This window comes from Carica papaya, chromosome 9 (genome assembly GCF_054855325.1).
Source record: "Carica papaya isolate Zhongbai chromosome 9, ASM5485532v1, whole genome shotgun sequence".
Classification (NCBI taxonomy): domain Eukaryota; kingdom Viridiplantae; phylum Streptophyta; class Magnoliopsida; order Brassicales; family Caricaceae; genus Carica; species Carica papaya.
In genome coordinates this window covers 30,981,117-30,997,759 of record NC_142317.1, presented here as the reverse complement: position 1 = coordinate 30,997,759, position 16,643 = coordinate 30,981,117, and the positions used below count along the sequence as shown (strand labels likewise).

The window sequence follows — 16,643 nt, the reverse complement described above, 5'->3', positions numbered from 1 at the left end:
CAAATACTCGTTGCTCTGTTACTGGTTGGTGTATGTTCCTTGGAAATTCCTTAATATCATGGAAAAGTAAGAAATAAGATCGGGTGTCTAAATCGTCCACTGAATCTGAATATCGTGTCATGTCTGCTGCATGTTCTGAGATTATTTAGCTTAGAAGTTTGTTGACTGAGCTCAGATTTCCTCCATCTATGTCTACTTCCCTTCATGCCGATAACACTGGTGCCATTAAGATTGCCATTAATCTCGTCTACCATAAATGTATCAAGCATATTGAAGTGAATTGTCATTATATACGAGAAGCTGTCAATAATCAGGTTATTTCTCTTCCGCATATTTCTACTGCTGTCCAGATTGCAGATGTGTTTACAAAGTCTCTTTCTCGACAAAGTCATCAATTTCTTGTTGGCAAATTGATGCTTCTTGATAAACCAACATAAATTTAAGGGGGGATGTTACCATATCCAAGCAAACTGTTACTTTGTATATATCTCATATACTTGTAGTTATCCCATTGTCCATAAATAGCTTATCCAGCTGTAAATAGATAGATATCAACATTAGAGTATCAACCTAAAAAATGGGTTTTTTGACTATTGTATATTCACCTATTTATTCAATGGAAAGCTAATAGAATGGGGAGATGGAAATCAAATTCCTTCACTTTTAATAGTTATCACATGGATATTAAAACATATCTCCTTGGTGTGTTTAGTAAAGTTACAATGTAAACGATGTAAATTAAATTTATCAATCTTCTTAGCTCTACCTCTATGCTTGCCATAATTCTTTGCATCATGACATGTTCTTTTGTTATTAACTGCCGTCATAGCAACATTTTCCAGGGTATCTATGTATACATTTTTAATTTCTTTTTGCTTTTCAACTCTCAAAATAATTGAATAAGCTTTGTTCATAAAAGGTAATGGTTATACTACCAAAATCTAATTTCTTATATTATTATATCCATCATTCAAACGCATTAAAAATTGCATCAACTTGCTAGAAGAGTTATAGTCTATTACCTGCTTAGCTGCTCCACAGCTGCATTGTGGAACTGGTTGCAAGCATTGCAGCTCATCCCATAACTTCTTAAGCTTTGTGTAGTATTGAACCACTGTTTGGTTCCCTTGAGAAATGGAAGAAATCTCCCTCTACAAGTGGTATAGTAATGGATCATTGCATTCTCCAAATCTCTCCTCCAATTCCTGCCAAAGTTCCTTTGCAGATGCAGTATACAAGAATGCATCTACAATGTCATTGACAATGGAATTTAGTATCCATAACTATACCATACAATCTACTTTATTCCATTTTTCAAAATTCTTTGATTTTTTTTTTGGCATTGCACATTTTCCATCTATGAAGGCTCAACTTCCTCTTGGCTCCTATAGCTATCTTCACGAAATGACTCCAGGCTATATAGTTGTTTCCATTTAATGGAGTGGGAACAAGAATCATGCCTGGATGATCAAATGATTAAAGAAGTAATGGATCTTCGTCGTTATGCCTAACTCCTTGAACACTTCCTGTCATAGTCTTTGCAACGCCAATAATTCCCTCCATGCCTAAAAACTATTTGTTTTCTCTCAATTTGGATCGATTGCACTCTAATACCATGAACAGAGTAAATTATCAAATCAAGAAATTTTTCTATTTAAAATATATAATTTTCTTACACCTCATAGAAGAAGGATACTGCTACTTATATATGTATCTAAGAAGAAGGTCGAAGAAAAAAAAATAAAAAGAGCACCAAAAATAGATAAGAAAACATAACAGAAAATGCAGCAGGTGAGTATCTTAATTCTCTACACTATCTCTTCAAAAATTTTCAACAAAACAGCTTAATTAAAGGATAAAAATAGTTGTCTGGTCTAAGGCCAATTTTACTACTTTGACTTCTCCAAAATGCATATACACACACATATATCTATACATATCTATGTATATATATGTAGAGAGAGAGAGAGGACGAAAAATGATTTTATTTTATTTAATCAACTTCCCAAGATAACCCTAGGAGAAGTTTCTTTTCTCAGCAAAGAAAAGCTTAATACAGAAATGGTTAAGTAAAATTGGCATTGAAGAGAGAAATAATATGAAGTTGAGAAGCCAAAGAATTTGCGGGTGGTAAAATCCCACCACCGTCAATCTCCTTTCTGCTTTCTTTTTTCTTTCTTTGGAAAAATATAAAAGAAAAAGCATAAGACCCCTCTAAAACTCACTACTAAATCTGCTCAATCTACCTTCATAATATTTGAAGAACTCAAAATGGGAATTGGAGACCGCTAAAGGTCTGTCCAAACGACCAAGTCGCAGGAACAACATTGTTGGAGATCATCGTACGACCATCACTGGTGGTAACTTTGAAACTTACGGTTTGACCATTTAGGTAAGAGTTGGATTGCCAGTTTTGACCCCAGTTTCTTGACATGGGTCTCCATCCTGTTCTTGATCCTCTTATCCAGACTGCATGCACATCACCAGCTCCCCCAACATTTGTTATTAGTACTAAGTTGAAGTATGAGTGGCCGTTCATGGTGAATCTTACTCCTCCCTTCTTTCTGCATGCTACCCTGCAATTTACAAGTTATAAACCACGAGTTCAAGTTATTAATAGTTTATAACTTGTAAATTCTTATAAGCACGTTGAAAATTACATAACTCTTATGAAATTATTGATATGTTGTAATTATTAAATATTAATTTAGAATTATAATTTATTTTATTTATTAATTTAAATTTAAATAAAATTTATTTTTTAAATATTATATAATTAGTGAAAATTTATTTTTTTTAATTTTTTTATTTATATTTATCTTTTAAATATTATTTCATTACTAGTAATTTATTTTTAAAAAATTAATTTGCACCTAAACCTATTTATAATGCATTCGACTCATACTCCACTAGCTCAATAAAGTTTTAGACTTTAGAGCATATATGCCTTTGATTGTCATGTGGGTCATCCATGAAGACGTCAAAGATTGAATAATACTTTTGAGGAGCGTGATTTGGTTTCTGGGTCAAGAAGTTTATAGAAGTTTATACATACCTTCTGTAAGAAACTGGTACTATTCCAGCTTTATATTTAGCAATGCGTTGGAAAACAGGCTGAGAGAGATCAAAATGGTGGTGGGGAGGGTTGCACCACGCTCCACCATTGTCAGAAACTGCATAGTTTGGTGGGCAGAAATTAGTAGCCGTGACCACAACAGAACCCGGAAGACACCATTTTGGATCATTCACACACTTGATCTCGAAACAAGCACCACAGCTCAACCCATTGTTGAACAGTGCTGTGCTTAACGCTGCTGTGTTTGTACCATATCCTTCCCTGTATAAGTTACCATACCCACATGCTCCACCTGGAATCCCACCAAAATTTCATGACATCCATAAATAATTAACATAAACTTATATTTATAAGTTTAGGAATTCATTTTTGTGATTTAAAGTTCATAGAATGTGACATACCCATTGTACCGGAGACATCACCGCCTCCATAGAAAGTGGCATGAGCATTAATCCAGCCATGAGCAGGAGATGAGCACAAAGAAAGAATTCCCAGTAATAGCAACCCAGTAATTGCCATGTTTCAACAGAGAAGAGAAACTGATTTCTAGTTTTGTATGTGCACGTAGTTAAGTGAGGGAATGGGGAGAGAGATACATTGATATATATAGAGGTATATACGTAAAGAGAGAGAGAGAGAGAGATGAGGACCACCGAATTGAACCGCCAGGTGCAAGAGGGTTTTGTTAGTGGAAACAGAAGCAAGCAGGAAAGCAGCCGGCTTTTTTCTTTGAAACCATTAATGGAGTTTTCAACTCATTCTATATGTTCAAAAGATTGTGAATTTTATCTACATTCAATGACCCATTTTTTTCTTACGACATTTAGTTTTTTTCCTTTTCATAATAATTTATTTTTAGTCAATTTAACAACATATATCTATATTGTTTGTAGAGTGATATTAACAAAAACAAAATACATGTTATTCAAATAATAATAATTATTATTATTATGATAATAATAAGATGGTTTGATCTATGAAAATGTGTTACAATCTTTGTTTTCTAAATGTTATTTCAATTTCATTCACAAAATTATATAAATTAAGTCGTAATAGAAAGAATAATAATTCAAATTATTTATCTTTATGATTCATTCTTTGACAGATTATAATATAAATCCATAATACAAAAGAACAATTGTGTTGTTTTTTAGTTTAATTACAGAATAATCCTTGAACTACTTATTCTTATCCTCACAAGAAAACCAGAATATGAAACCGACCAATTCTGAATTGAAAATTCTTGTTGCATTTATTATCATTTGGAAGAACGAGTTTATAAGGCAGCAACAGATTTGACTCCATTAATTATACATATATATTATAGTATATAGATGCCAGAAACTCTCTCTTTTCATTCAATGTAATCTGCTGGAGCATATGGGTGATGATGAGTAGGTTGATGCATCGAGAGGACCAAGAACACCTCAATGGTCTTTCATTTATTATCTTATTTATTACCCATCTCACATGCCACCTGCAATTTCACCATTTTCCTACTTTATTTTGTTTTTCCCCCCCCCCCAAAAACTTCCTTTAGGAGATTTTGAATAAAGAAAAAGAAATACTAAAAGAACCAAGCAAAATGCTGGAGGATAAATATAAAGAGATACGTATGAAGAAACTCTAGTTTGAAGAATTGATAAGTATCAGAAACCCAACCAAGTTTAATTCGATTTTGGAGTTTTCTTTCTTTTTTTTCCCCAAGAGAAGGAAAAATTCTTGCAATTTTAATAGGTAAGACACCACCGCAAGAATACTTTTTCATAAAATATATTTAATTATAGTATTTTGTCACGTGGGTTATTGGATAATCAAAGATATATACAAGTTGACATTCTAAAGAGTCCATCTTCTACTTTCTTTTTTTCATTACTCATTAAGGTTATCATACTCTTGTTAAAAATGACAAGGCGAATCGTTTACCAGTACTCTTTGAGAATTCTTTACATGTTTTGTTTATGAACTTCTTTAATCACCACGACCGCGATTTCATTTTCACACATGGAACCAATTGATGAAGTCAGAAATGGATGGAGCTAATTTTGATTACTAGATTTAGTTAGGAGTAATATGGTCTTATGTATTTAAAATTTTCTAATAAAATAAACAAATAATAATGTCAATTTTTTTATGAAAATAACTTAAATATTTGAGTTAGTGACTTATAGTAGAATATATATCAATATATTATTGAATGTGTATAAAGATTGTTCTTCTCTACAATTATTTAGTATTGCCCACGTATAAGATATTTAATGATAAGCTAACCATAAGAAGAAAGAAATAAAAAATTAATTTTATGTTATTTCATTTGATGATAAAGAAATATCGCGCTTTTTATCTTTTAATAGATTTTTAAATATTAAATATCGAATATTTTTATCATGTATTTATGTAAATCGTGTTTCTCGAAATTATTATTATTAGATATATAACATGTAATTTACTAATTTAATTTGTGTGTTAGTGCTATACAATTGAGTTACATTATGTGGTTTTGAATCAAAGAAAATCAATTATAATATGTGTGCATGTAATTATCTTTTTATTTTTTGAAATAATATACATCACCTTGGTAAACATAATGATATAATATGTAATATCTCTGGAGTAATTTATTAAATACACAATGAGATAATTAGACACATAAACAGAAAGTAATTATATGTATGATGATAAGCCTTCACTTTTAGTAATTATAAAGTTCCAAATCTTGCCGTTGGGGCTGGAATTCAATCAGATATATACGTACATTTATATGTATATATATATATATATATATATGAATAAGATTTCCATTAGTAATAGGAGCTCGGTAACCTGAAAGAAACCAAAAAACGACAGCTAAATTCGATGTATTTAATTCTTTCAGAAAAGAAAAATAAATAAATAAGGGATAATAACAAAAATGCAAAGCAAAGAATTTCTTTGCTGACAATCGCCGGAAGTGTCGTGAGTTATTTTGGACCGACAATTTTCAACACCCTTTGACCATCATTAGTTCTCATTCCCATTTGCAGCCCATGTTTCTTTATATATACACACACACACACACACATATATAAAGAAAAAAATACTTTAAGTTGTTAAATGTGGAGATAATAAATCAATGAAGATTTAAGTTTTCTTCATCCTTGAAAAAATCCCAAAAGTGGTATCATAACTTTGTTGGTCAGGAATATTTAAGAAAAAAAAAATTATAGAGAGAAAACAAGCAAGTCTCATATATCAAATTTAGCTTCAAACACCTTTCTTATAGCTTCACCTCCCATTTTCACTAGAGAAAACTATTAATTATAGGCTGTGAAAATGCAAATATATCTACAATCTTTTGATTTGTGAGATGTGTTTGAAAATGATGGTGAACTCTCACCATTGCCATCTCATCTAACTGCAACTTAATTAAAGAGTTATAATGAAGAAAAATCCAAGAAGTATAAAGCAAAAACTTAATAAATATAAAGCAAAAACTTACTTGTACTGTAAAGTCTAGAAACTTAAAAGAAAATAAATTATAAATTGAATTCGAAAGCGAAATAATTGAGTTAGAGTTTACATTTTTTATACAATAATTTAAAATACTCAATAGGGTTATCAGAATGACCATTATAAAAGAACTAGTGAAAAATCAAAGAAATAAATAAAAAGTAAACAATTAGGCATTCTAAAACGACCTCCACTAGTCTTTGAAGGGAGTCTAGATGGTGAATTATTCACAACCCACTTGTTGATCGAGATCTTGATCTTGGTTCTCTTGATATGAAATAGTTAATGAAAGGGTGAATTACACTAATTCAGTAAGAATATCACACTACTCATCCATACATAAATGAAGGTTCGACAAAAATCATAAAAATAACTAATTGAGCTTTTAAATTAAGTAAATTTATTTACTATAAATAAAATTATTTATTGCATACTTACCGTTGCGAGATTTCTAAAACCGATTTATAGATGTAATAATACAAACAACATCATAATCTCATATTCAATTGGGCATAACAACAACTTTTCTTTTTTATTTGCTTACTGGTATTTCTGGGGGTCCATAGGGATATTCCACTACACGTGAACCTATATCCAACCTTGTTAACTAATCAGTCGTGCCCCATACCCCATCCGGTATGAGCACCAAAAATATCATCTCTCAATACCTCATCCGGTATGAGAGTGAATCGGATTGTCCCATATGTAACGCCCAATAATTTTTAAAATTTTATTATTATTATTATTATTATTTTTATTTTTTATTTATTTTATTTTATTTAGTTTATTTTAATTTAATTTAATAAAAATAAAAATAACAATAATTGTAAAATTAGGTAAAAATATTATTTGGATTTAATTGAAATTGATTTTGGGAAAAATGGGTGAAAATTAGGATTCTGGGGGTATTTTTAAAAAGAAAATCGGAAACCGGGGGTCAAAACGCAATTTAAAAAAATTGTGCCCCGTCAGCGCCACGTCAGCAGCCACGTCAGCGGCCCTGGCCAACCAGGACCTGCCGCGTGGCAAGACCACGTCGACCCGGGAACGGGCCACGTGGGCGATCCGCGTGCGCGTGATCGGACGGCCCAGATGCGTCCCCGCGCGCACGAACGACCCATATTAAGCGTGCGCACAGACGGCCCAGATGCAAGCTCACGGACGGCCTAGATGCACGCGCACGGACGGCCCAGATTCAATTGCGCACGGACGGTCCAGATTTAATTAAAATGGACGGCTGTGATCAAAAGGCAAAAGGGTATAAATAGAACCCCCACACCTGACCATAAAAACCCTAGCTGCCTGCCCTCGCCGGAGAAGACGAACCAGACGCCGGAGGAGCCCGCCACCGCCACCCGCCGCCGCACCGGGGAGTTTTTCGAACGCCGATCGAGGTAAATTTTATACTCCCGGCTCGTTTTTCAACGCTGAGTTCCCCTGTGGCCAAATCGGAGCCAAAATCCCGGCTAAACAGTCGAAACCCAGCAGCGCCGCCCCGCCCCTCCTCGGTTTTTGCCTCCGATGAGGCCCTTCCGGCCTCCGTTTGATACAATTTTTATATCACCGTGATCACCATTCTTTTCTTTACAGGTTGATCGGAGCCAAATCACCAAAACACAAACCTCACCGGAGAGCCGCCGCACCCGAGAGCACCGCCGCCGGTAAGCTTCGGTTTTTCGTAATTTTTTGGCCCCCCGAGGGCCCTAGGGTTGTTTTATCACAAGGACCGATGCAAGTGTGGCCGAATTCGGCCGAAAACGGCGAAAAACGGCCAACCCGAGGAGAATCGCTGCCGCTCCGTCGCTGGAATTGCGATATTGGCCGAAAGGGGTCCTGGGTCTAATTTGGGATTTTTTTGGGACACGTGCAGGTACCAGTAGTGCGTTTCAGTTCCCCGGAAAAAATTCAGGAAAATTACGGACAGCCTGCAAGCGCACTGTAGAGCCGTATTCGGACCCCGAAACCAGTAAGGACCCCTCACCCTATTTCCTATCACGGTATTAAAGTTCAATAAATGATAAAACGGTATTTCATGAATCAATAGATGTGAGAAATTGTTTAAAGTCGCTAATGGAGCCCGAGTCTGGTGTGTTTGTCTGTTAGCTGTTGTTTGGCTTATTTTACGGTTTTAAATGCAGTATGAGGTCTTATGTTTTCATTTCATAGTTTCGTGTGCACATATTACTGTTTTATTGATTATGGGTTGAATGACTGAGAACCCGATGTTGTATGTTGTCTTGTTTGGCATAAATTACTGGTTTGCTTGTTTGTGTGTGAATTGATGATGCTGACTAAGGAAAAGGGGAATGAAAGGTTATGTAAATTGATAATTGTATAATGTGGTCAGCCTCACTAGATATCCTGGGAGATGGTGGACGGACCGGGTCCATAGGAAACCCTACCGGGATTGTGGTCTCTCATACCGGACGGGGTATGGAGACCTTATGTGTTTTGGCGCCCATATCGGACGGGGTATGGGGACGACCCGTTTCACCCTCATACCAGACGGGGTATTGAGGTTTATAGTTTTGGCGCCCATACTGGACGGGGTATGGGGACGGTCCTGGAATCTGATTACAAGTGTTAAGGGTTCACAGGTAGCGGGACCCCTATGGATCCCCATGGATACTAGTAGGCTGGTAAATGAGGAGAAATATGTTGTGTAATGATTGAATTGCAAAGGTGTGCTAAGTATTATGTTATACAGTTTATATGATTTCATGATAATGATAATGTTACTGCTTTCGTATATTGTTTTATGAATTTCACCGAGGTAAGCGGATAGTAAAGGATTTTATTATTGATAAAAGAATTTGTTGTAAATTATGCTCCATTGGTCTTTTTGTGTTTTCTACCCACCTTTACCTCCGTGACAGTAAGATAGTGTGATGTGTTTACTGGGCTGGTATAGCTCATTCCTTATTTAATCATTTCAAATCATGAAGACATTGTTCCTGAGCCCGTTCCGCAGGAAGACGGCGAAGGGGACGCCTGAAGACTCCGTAGTTATATTTATAGCTTTTATTTTCGAGTTTTTCTTTTAGTTAGTTTGTTCTTTTATACTTTGAGCACGTTTTTGGTTTTAGTGTAAGGGATGTTAATCAAATTTTTATTCCGCTTCCGCATTTGACCTTTTTAATACACATATTTCATTTCAAAATTCCGGGGCCGTTACAGTTGGTATCAGAGCCGCATTTCCTCGGACCCATCCCTTACACAATAGTGCCTTAGAGAAATACTCACCGATAGATCGTTACTCAACCATTCCTTGTGAATGCAGGTACACGGAAATGAGGAGAGGAAGGCCCCCATTGAACCGAGCGGCCCAAGATAATTCGCTTCGGGAGGATTTAGACAGACTATTTGAGATGGTGGAAGCTCTCGTAGCTGCCCAGCAAAGGCGAGAGGAGAGAAGGGAGTTACCCGGACCTCCTCCGCTATCGCAGGTTGAGCCCCCGCTACAGCAGGCTGATCTCTAGCCACCCCGGCAGGAGCCTGCTCCTCCACGGTACGACCCGGTACCACAGCCGCGGTACCACCAGATACCGCCACAGCACATTCCAGTACCCCCACCACATCAGCAGGTGCCACCACAGGGTCCCCCAGTTCACCCTCAGCCGGCCCCAGTCCCTCTACCTCGGGACTCCGCTCCTTCCTTGATCGACCCCGGCTTCATAGAGAGGTACAGAAGACTGAACCCTTCTACTTTTGCAGGGGGATCCTATTTTGAAGAGACCCAATACTGGCTGGCAGAGACTGAGAGAGCTTTCGAGACATTGGGAGTAGTTCCTGAGCAGAGGGCTTCCATTGCCTCCTACATGCTGGTAGGGGAAGCAGTACGCTGGTGGGAGCTTAAGCGGACCACCCTGCCTACACCAGCTACTTGGGAGCAGTTCTTAGCGGCCTTCCATGAGGAGTATCTCCCTAAACACATCCAACACCTAAAGGAAATGGAGTTTGCTCAATTGGTCCAGGGAAACATGACAGTGTCGGAGTATGCCCGTAAGTTCCTGGAGCTGGGCCAACATGCCCCGGAGACATTGATGGATGAGGGCCGAAAGGCCAGAAAATTCCAGTGGGGTCTCCGCCCGGAGATCAGACAGCACGTACTGGTAATGGAGCTCGAGACATATTCAGCAGTCCTAGCAAAGGCGCAGATCATAGAAAGGAGCTTCGACATCGACCCTCAGCCCCGCTCCGCAGGCCAGCACCTACCGCGCCTGTCCAACCCAGTAAGAGGCCCAGACCCTCCATCCAGGCCCCTCCTCAGGCCACGGGGGCAGCACGTGGGAAGATCTGCCAACACTGCGACAGGGATCACGGGGACCGACCCTGCTACCGCCTCAGCAACAAAAGTCGCATATGCGGTAGTGCCCAGCACTATGCAAGGGAATGCCCGAGGAACCAGATCAAAGAAGGCCTCCAATCCAGGGTAGAGTTTACAACCTTACCCAGAAAGATGCCAACGCAGACCCGGACGTGGTACATGGTATGTATACTATCTCTGGCCATATTGCTCATGTTTTGTTTGACACTGGTGCATCACATTCTTTTGTTTCACATGTTCTTACTTCTAAAATTTGTGTATCACCTGATAGACTTGATTCATTATTGTTTGTATCTACCGCTGGGAGGGAGACATTGCTAGGAGAGGTTATCTATAGGGCATGTGCCGTAGAGATAGCAGATAGGAAACTGAGGGTAGACCTGATAGAGTTAGACACGGGAGATTTTGATGTAATCCTAGGAATGGATTGGCTAGCGGCGTACCACGCCACCATAGACTGCTTTAATAAAAAGGTTGTATTTAATCCTCCCAATGAGTAGCCATTTACAAGTTAATAAAATCATTCAATATTGATTTTCCCTGATGGCAAGTTTTCTTAATTCCCAGTGCTTTAATCTTGTATTTTCTCTAACTAGGTAAACCCAAGAAAGAAGTTTGTATCCAAGAGATTCCAGTAGTCCAAGACTTTCCAGACGTATTTCCGGATGAACTGTCCGGTCTACCAGTGGACAGAGAGGTCGAATTCACCATAGACTTACAACCAGGTACCCAGCCCATCTCGGTTGCTCCTTACCGAATGAGCCGCATTGAGATGGAAGAACTAAGGAAACAGATCACTGAGTTACAAGACAGTGGTTTCATTAGACACAACGTTTCCCCTTGGGGTGCCGACGTTACTTTTGCAAGGAAGGGAGATGGAACGTTGAGACTGTGCATTAATTACAGATGGATAAACAAGGTAACAATTAAGAACAAATATCCTCTTCCCCGGATTGATGACCTTTTCGATCAGTTGCAGGGTGCACAGGTCTTTTCTAAAATAGATCTACAATCAGGTAAAGGTAAGAACAGAAGACATCCCCAAGACGGCATTCCGAACCAGGTACGGACACTATGAGTTTCTGGTAATGCCGTTTGGGCTAACCAACGCCCCGGCCATCTATATGGATCTAATGAACAGGATCTTCAGAGAGTTCTTGGATCAATTTGTCATCGTGTTCATCGATGATATCTTAGTCTACTCAAAAAGTAGAGAAGAACATGCTCATCATCTTGCCCAAGTCCTACAGGTCCTCAGGGAAAAGAAATTGTATACAAAGTTGAGCAAGTGTGGATTCTGGCTCGAGCAAACCGCCTTCCTGAGACATGTTATATCGAAAGAAGGGGTATCAGTGAACCCCGAAAAGGTTGAAGCGGTACTTGGTTGGGAAAGGCTGACAACAGTTAAGGAAATTCGCAACTTTTTGGGGATGGCAGGTTATTACCGCCGGTTCGTCGAAGGGTTCTCTAGCCTAGCAGCTCCTCTAACCCGACTCACAAAAAAGAATGCAAAGTTTGAATAGAATGAGAACTGCAAAAGGAGTTTTTCAGAATTGAAGAAGTGACTGACTACTGCACCCGTGCTGGCTCTACCGAGTGGATCAAAAGGGTATATAGTTTATAGTGATGCCTCCTATCTGGGCCTGGATTGTGTCCTGATGCAGCATGGAAAGGTTATAGCATATGGGTCCAGACAGCTAAAGAATCATGAGAAGAACTATCCTACCCATGACTTGGAGCTTGCCTCAATCATACACGCCTTGAAAACCTGGCGCCATTATTTGTATGGAGAGACCTTTCAGATCTATACCGATCATAAGAGTTTGAAGCACATCTTCACTCAGAAGGATCTCAACATGTGTCAGAGAAGGTGGATGGAACTCCTCAAATACTATGATTGTGATATCCTATACCATCCAGGTAAGGGCAACGTAGTAGCCGATGCCCTCAACAGGAAAAGTGCAGGCACCCTAGCCCATTTGATGGTTTCAGAATCCAGGTCAATTGGGGCCACGCAGCTGGTTCGACTGCGAGATCTGAAGAGGGCCACATGTTTGGGCCACCTAGTAGTCCAACCCGAGTTAATCCAAAGAATAAAGGAAACTCAGTCAGTCGACCCCGCCCTAGTAACCCACAAGAAGGATGCAGAACAGGGAATGAGTTCAGAATTTCAGATCTCTGCCGACGGATTGATTCGTTTCAAGGATAGAGTGTGTGTCCCAGAAGACAGTGAGTTAAAAAGAGACATCATAACGGAGTCCCATAGTTCAAAGTTTGCCATGTATCCGGGAAGCACCAAAATATACCAAACTATGCGACCTCGGTTTTGGTGAAATGGGATGAAGAGAGATATAGCTGACTTTGTATCTAAGTACTTGGTATGTCAGCAGGTCAAAGCAGAACATCAGCGCCCAGGTGGGTTACTTCAGCCTTTACCGATTCCAGAGTGGAAGTGGGAACATATCACCGTGATCACCATTCTTTTCTCTACAGGTTGATCAGAGTCGAATCACCAAAACACGAACCTCGCCGGAGAGCCGCCGCACCCGAGAGCACCGCCGCCGGTAAGCTTCGATTTTTTGTAATTTTTTGGCCCACCGAGGGCCCTAGGGTTGTTTTATCACAGGGACCGATGTAAGTGCGGCCGAATTCGGCCGGAAATGGCCGAAAACGGCCAACCCGAGGCGAATCGCCGCCGCAAGCGACAGCGCCGTCACCAGAGCACGGCGGAGCCGCCGTGTCGGAATTGCGATATTGGCCGAAAGGGGCCCTAGGTCTAATTTGGGATTTTTTTAGAACACGTGCAGGTACCAGTAGTGCGTTTCAGTTCCCCGGGAAAAATTCAGGGAAAATTAGGGACAGTCTGTAGGCGCACTGTGGAGCCGTGTTCGGACCCCGAAACAAGTAAGGACCCCTCACCCTATTTTCTATCACGGTATTAAAGTTCAAAAATGATAAAACAGTATTTCTTGAATCAACGAATGTGTGAAATTGCTTAAGGTCGCTAATGGAGCCCGAGTCTAGTGTGTTTGTCGGTTAACTGTTATTTGGCCTATTTTACAGTTTTAAATGCAGTATGAGGTCTGATGTTTTCATTTCATAGTTTCGTGTGCATATTTTACTGTTTTATTGATTATGGGTTGAATGACTGAGAAACCGATGCTGTATGTTGTCTTATTTGGCATAAATTATTATTTTGCTTGTTTGTGTGTGAATTAATGATGCTGACTGAGGAAAAGGGGAATGAAAGGTTATGTAAATTGATAATTGTATAATGTGATCAGTCTGACTAGATATCCTGGGAGATGGTGGACGGACCGGGTCCGTACGGAACCCTACCGGGATTGTGGTCTCTCATACTGGACGGGGTATGGAGACCCTATGTGTTTTGGCGCCCATACCGGACGGGGTATGGGGACGGCCCGTTTCACCCTCATACCGGACGGGGTATTGAGGTTTATAGTTTTGGCGCCCATACCGGACGGGGTATGAGGACGGCCCTGGAATCTGATTAAAAGTGTTAAGGTTTCACGGGTAGCGGGACCCCTATGGATCCCCATGGATACTAGTAGGCTGGTAAAAGATGAAAAATATGTTGTGTAATTATTGAATTACAAAAGGCATGATAAGTATTATGTCATACAGTTTATATGATTTCATGATGATGATAATGTTATTGCTTTCGTATATTGTTTTTATGAATTTCACCGAGGTAAGTTTATTTAAAGGTTTTATTATTGATAAAAGGATTTGTTGTAAATTATGTCCATTGGTCTTTTTGTGTTTTCTACCCACCTTTTGCCTCCGTGACGGTGAAATATCGTGATGTCTTTACTGGGCTAGTGTAGCTCATTCCTTATTTAATCATTTCAGATCAGGAAGACATTGTTCCCGAGCCCGTTCCGCAGGAAGACGACGAAGGGGACGCCTAAAGACTCCATAGTCATATTCATAGTTTTTACTTTCGAGTTTCTCTTTTAGTTAGTTTGATCTTTTATATTTTGAGCACGTTTTTAGTTTTAGTGTAAGGGATGTTAATCGAAATTTTGACTTCGCTTCCGCATTTGACTTTTTTTTAATACACATATTTCATTTTAAATTTCCGGGGCCGTTACAGGTGAAGTAATTGATAACTAATATCGACTAGGAGGTTGGCTAAAGACTCAAGATGTTGCCTAATTTTCTCATCTGAAATTTATATAATACAATACCTCTTGATCTGGAAGACTATTGGAACCGGTAGGCTGAAGCACAGTCTATATTTAATACAGCAGGACATGATTCATTTTATTGAAGATTGACAAGTTCTGACCACAGATATGGTACTTAAAGGCAACTTAGAAGAGAATTTAGACTTTTGGCACTATTATTTTAGGCACTCAGTTTTACACATACTATATTTCTTTTTTATAAATGTCAATGAATGTTAAATATAAACAATGTGAATATGTCATCTTCAAAAACTTAATAGATTGTTTTTTTTTAATTAGTGAGCATAAATATGAATGTTGTTTTGATCTTATACATTTCGATATTTGAGGATTTTGCAATGAAGTGTCTTATAATGGATGTAAGTATTATTTTTTTTATCGTTAATAATTATAGTAGATATACTTGGGTTTATGTATTCAAGAATAAATCTAAGGCAGGTCATGCTTTGTGAAATTTTTATGTTTGTGTGGAAACATAATTTGGTACTAGAATCAAGATCATCTGAAGTAATAATGAGAAAGAATTTGAGGTACAAGATTTCTACTTGAGGAAATGAATTGTACACCAGAGAAATTATGTTGAGACTCCCAAATAGAATGGTAAGGTGGAAATGAAGCACCAGCAGATTCTAAACATTATCAAGACATTGAAGTTTGAAAATTGACTTAGCTTAAAATATTGGAATGATTTTATCCTACCTATTATATATCTCATGAACATGATCCTTTCATCAACAATTAAATATAAGACACCTTTCGAGTTGTCTAAGACGAAACCAACATATGCTCATCTGAGAGAGTTTGGGTCTGTGGCCTTTGCTTCATTGATAAACAATAGACACAAGAGTGGTCCAAAAATAAGGAGATGTATATTTTTTAGGTATCCCTTTTGTATGAAGGGGTACAAGTTGCTAGATCTAGAAAATGGAAAGGTATTTATATCAAGAAATGTGGTGTTTTATGATAGTTTTATATCATATAGGTTGCAAGTGGGTAAAGACAATAGTTTAGGAGACATGGATCCACAAAGCTCAGAGTTACAAAGCCCACATGAGGTAAGGCAGATTGGAAATATGACTAAGAATATAGTTTCTAGAGTCCGGCAACTGTGTAATAAGTAAGGCTCCAGCATTCTCATTGGCTCCAACTGAATACGAACTACTTGAACCCAAAGGATTATGAACTATTTCGCTCCACGAATTTGGATTTTGGATCGTATTTGAGTTGGAGTTTTCGTTCTCGATCGTTACCTCTGATAATATAAAAAACTTTATTGCACAGAGATATTAACAATAAACTATAGAAAATATGAATGAACAACAAGAAACAATCAGTTAAGTAAGGAAGAAGACAAGGAGATTTGAGAGGAAGAAACCCTCAATGGGCCGTCACAAGTGTTTTCTCTTTCTTCTTATTTTGAAATGAAGGAAAATAATATTTATACGAGGGTAAAAAGGAGTGCACTTACTCCTCCCATGCACACAAACTATTTGTATCTAACTTAATTGCAAATGGCACCATTTGCATAAATATACACATG

The 16,643-nt window shown here is 38.3% G+C and overlaps 1 protein-coding gene across 1 annotated transcript; it reads right to left on the bottom strand.

The window, feature by feature from the left end:
- Positions 1 to 1,969: 1,969 nt before the first annotated feature.
- On the bottom strand, positions 1,970 to 3,804 carry LOC110810082 (expansin-A1-like). Its single transcript, XM_022036145.2, has 3 exons — positions 3,478 to 3,804; positions 3,056 to 3,368; positions 1,970 to 2,576 (listed from the first exon to the last, which is right to left on the bottom strand). Exons 1-3 carry the CDS (start codon positions 3,593 to 3,595, stop codon positions 2,267 to 2,269), a joined length of 741 nt encoding a protein of 246 aa, XP_021891837.2. The 5' UTR covers positions 3,596 to 3,804; the 3' UTR covers positions 1,970 to 2,266.
- Between the last annotated feature and the right edge of the window lie 12,839 nt (positions 3,805 to 16,643).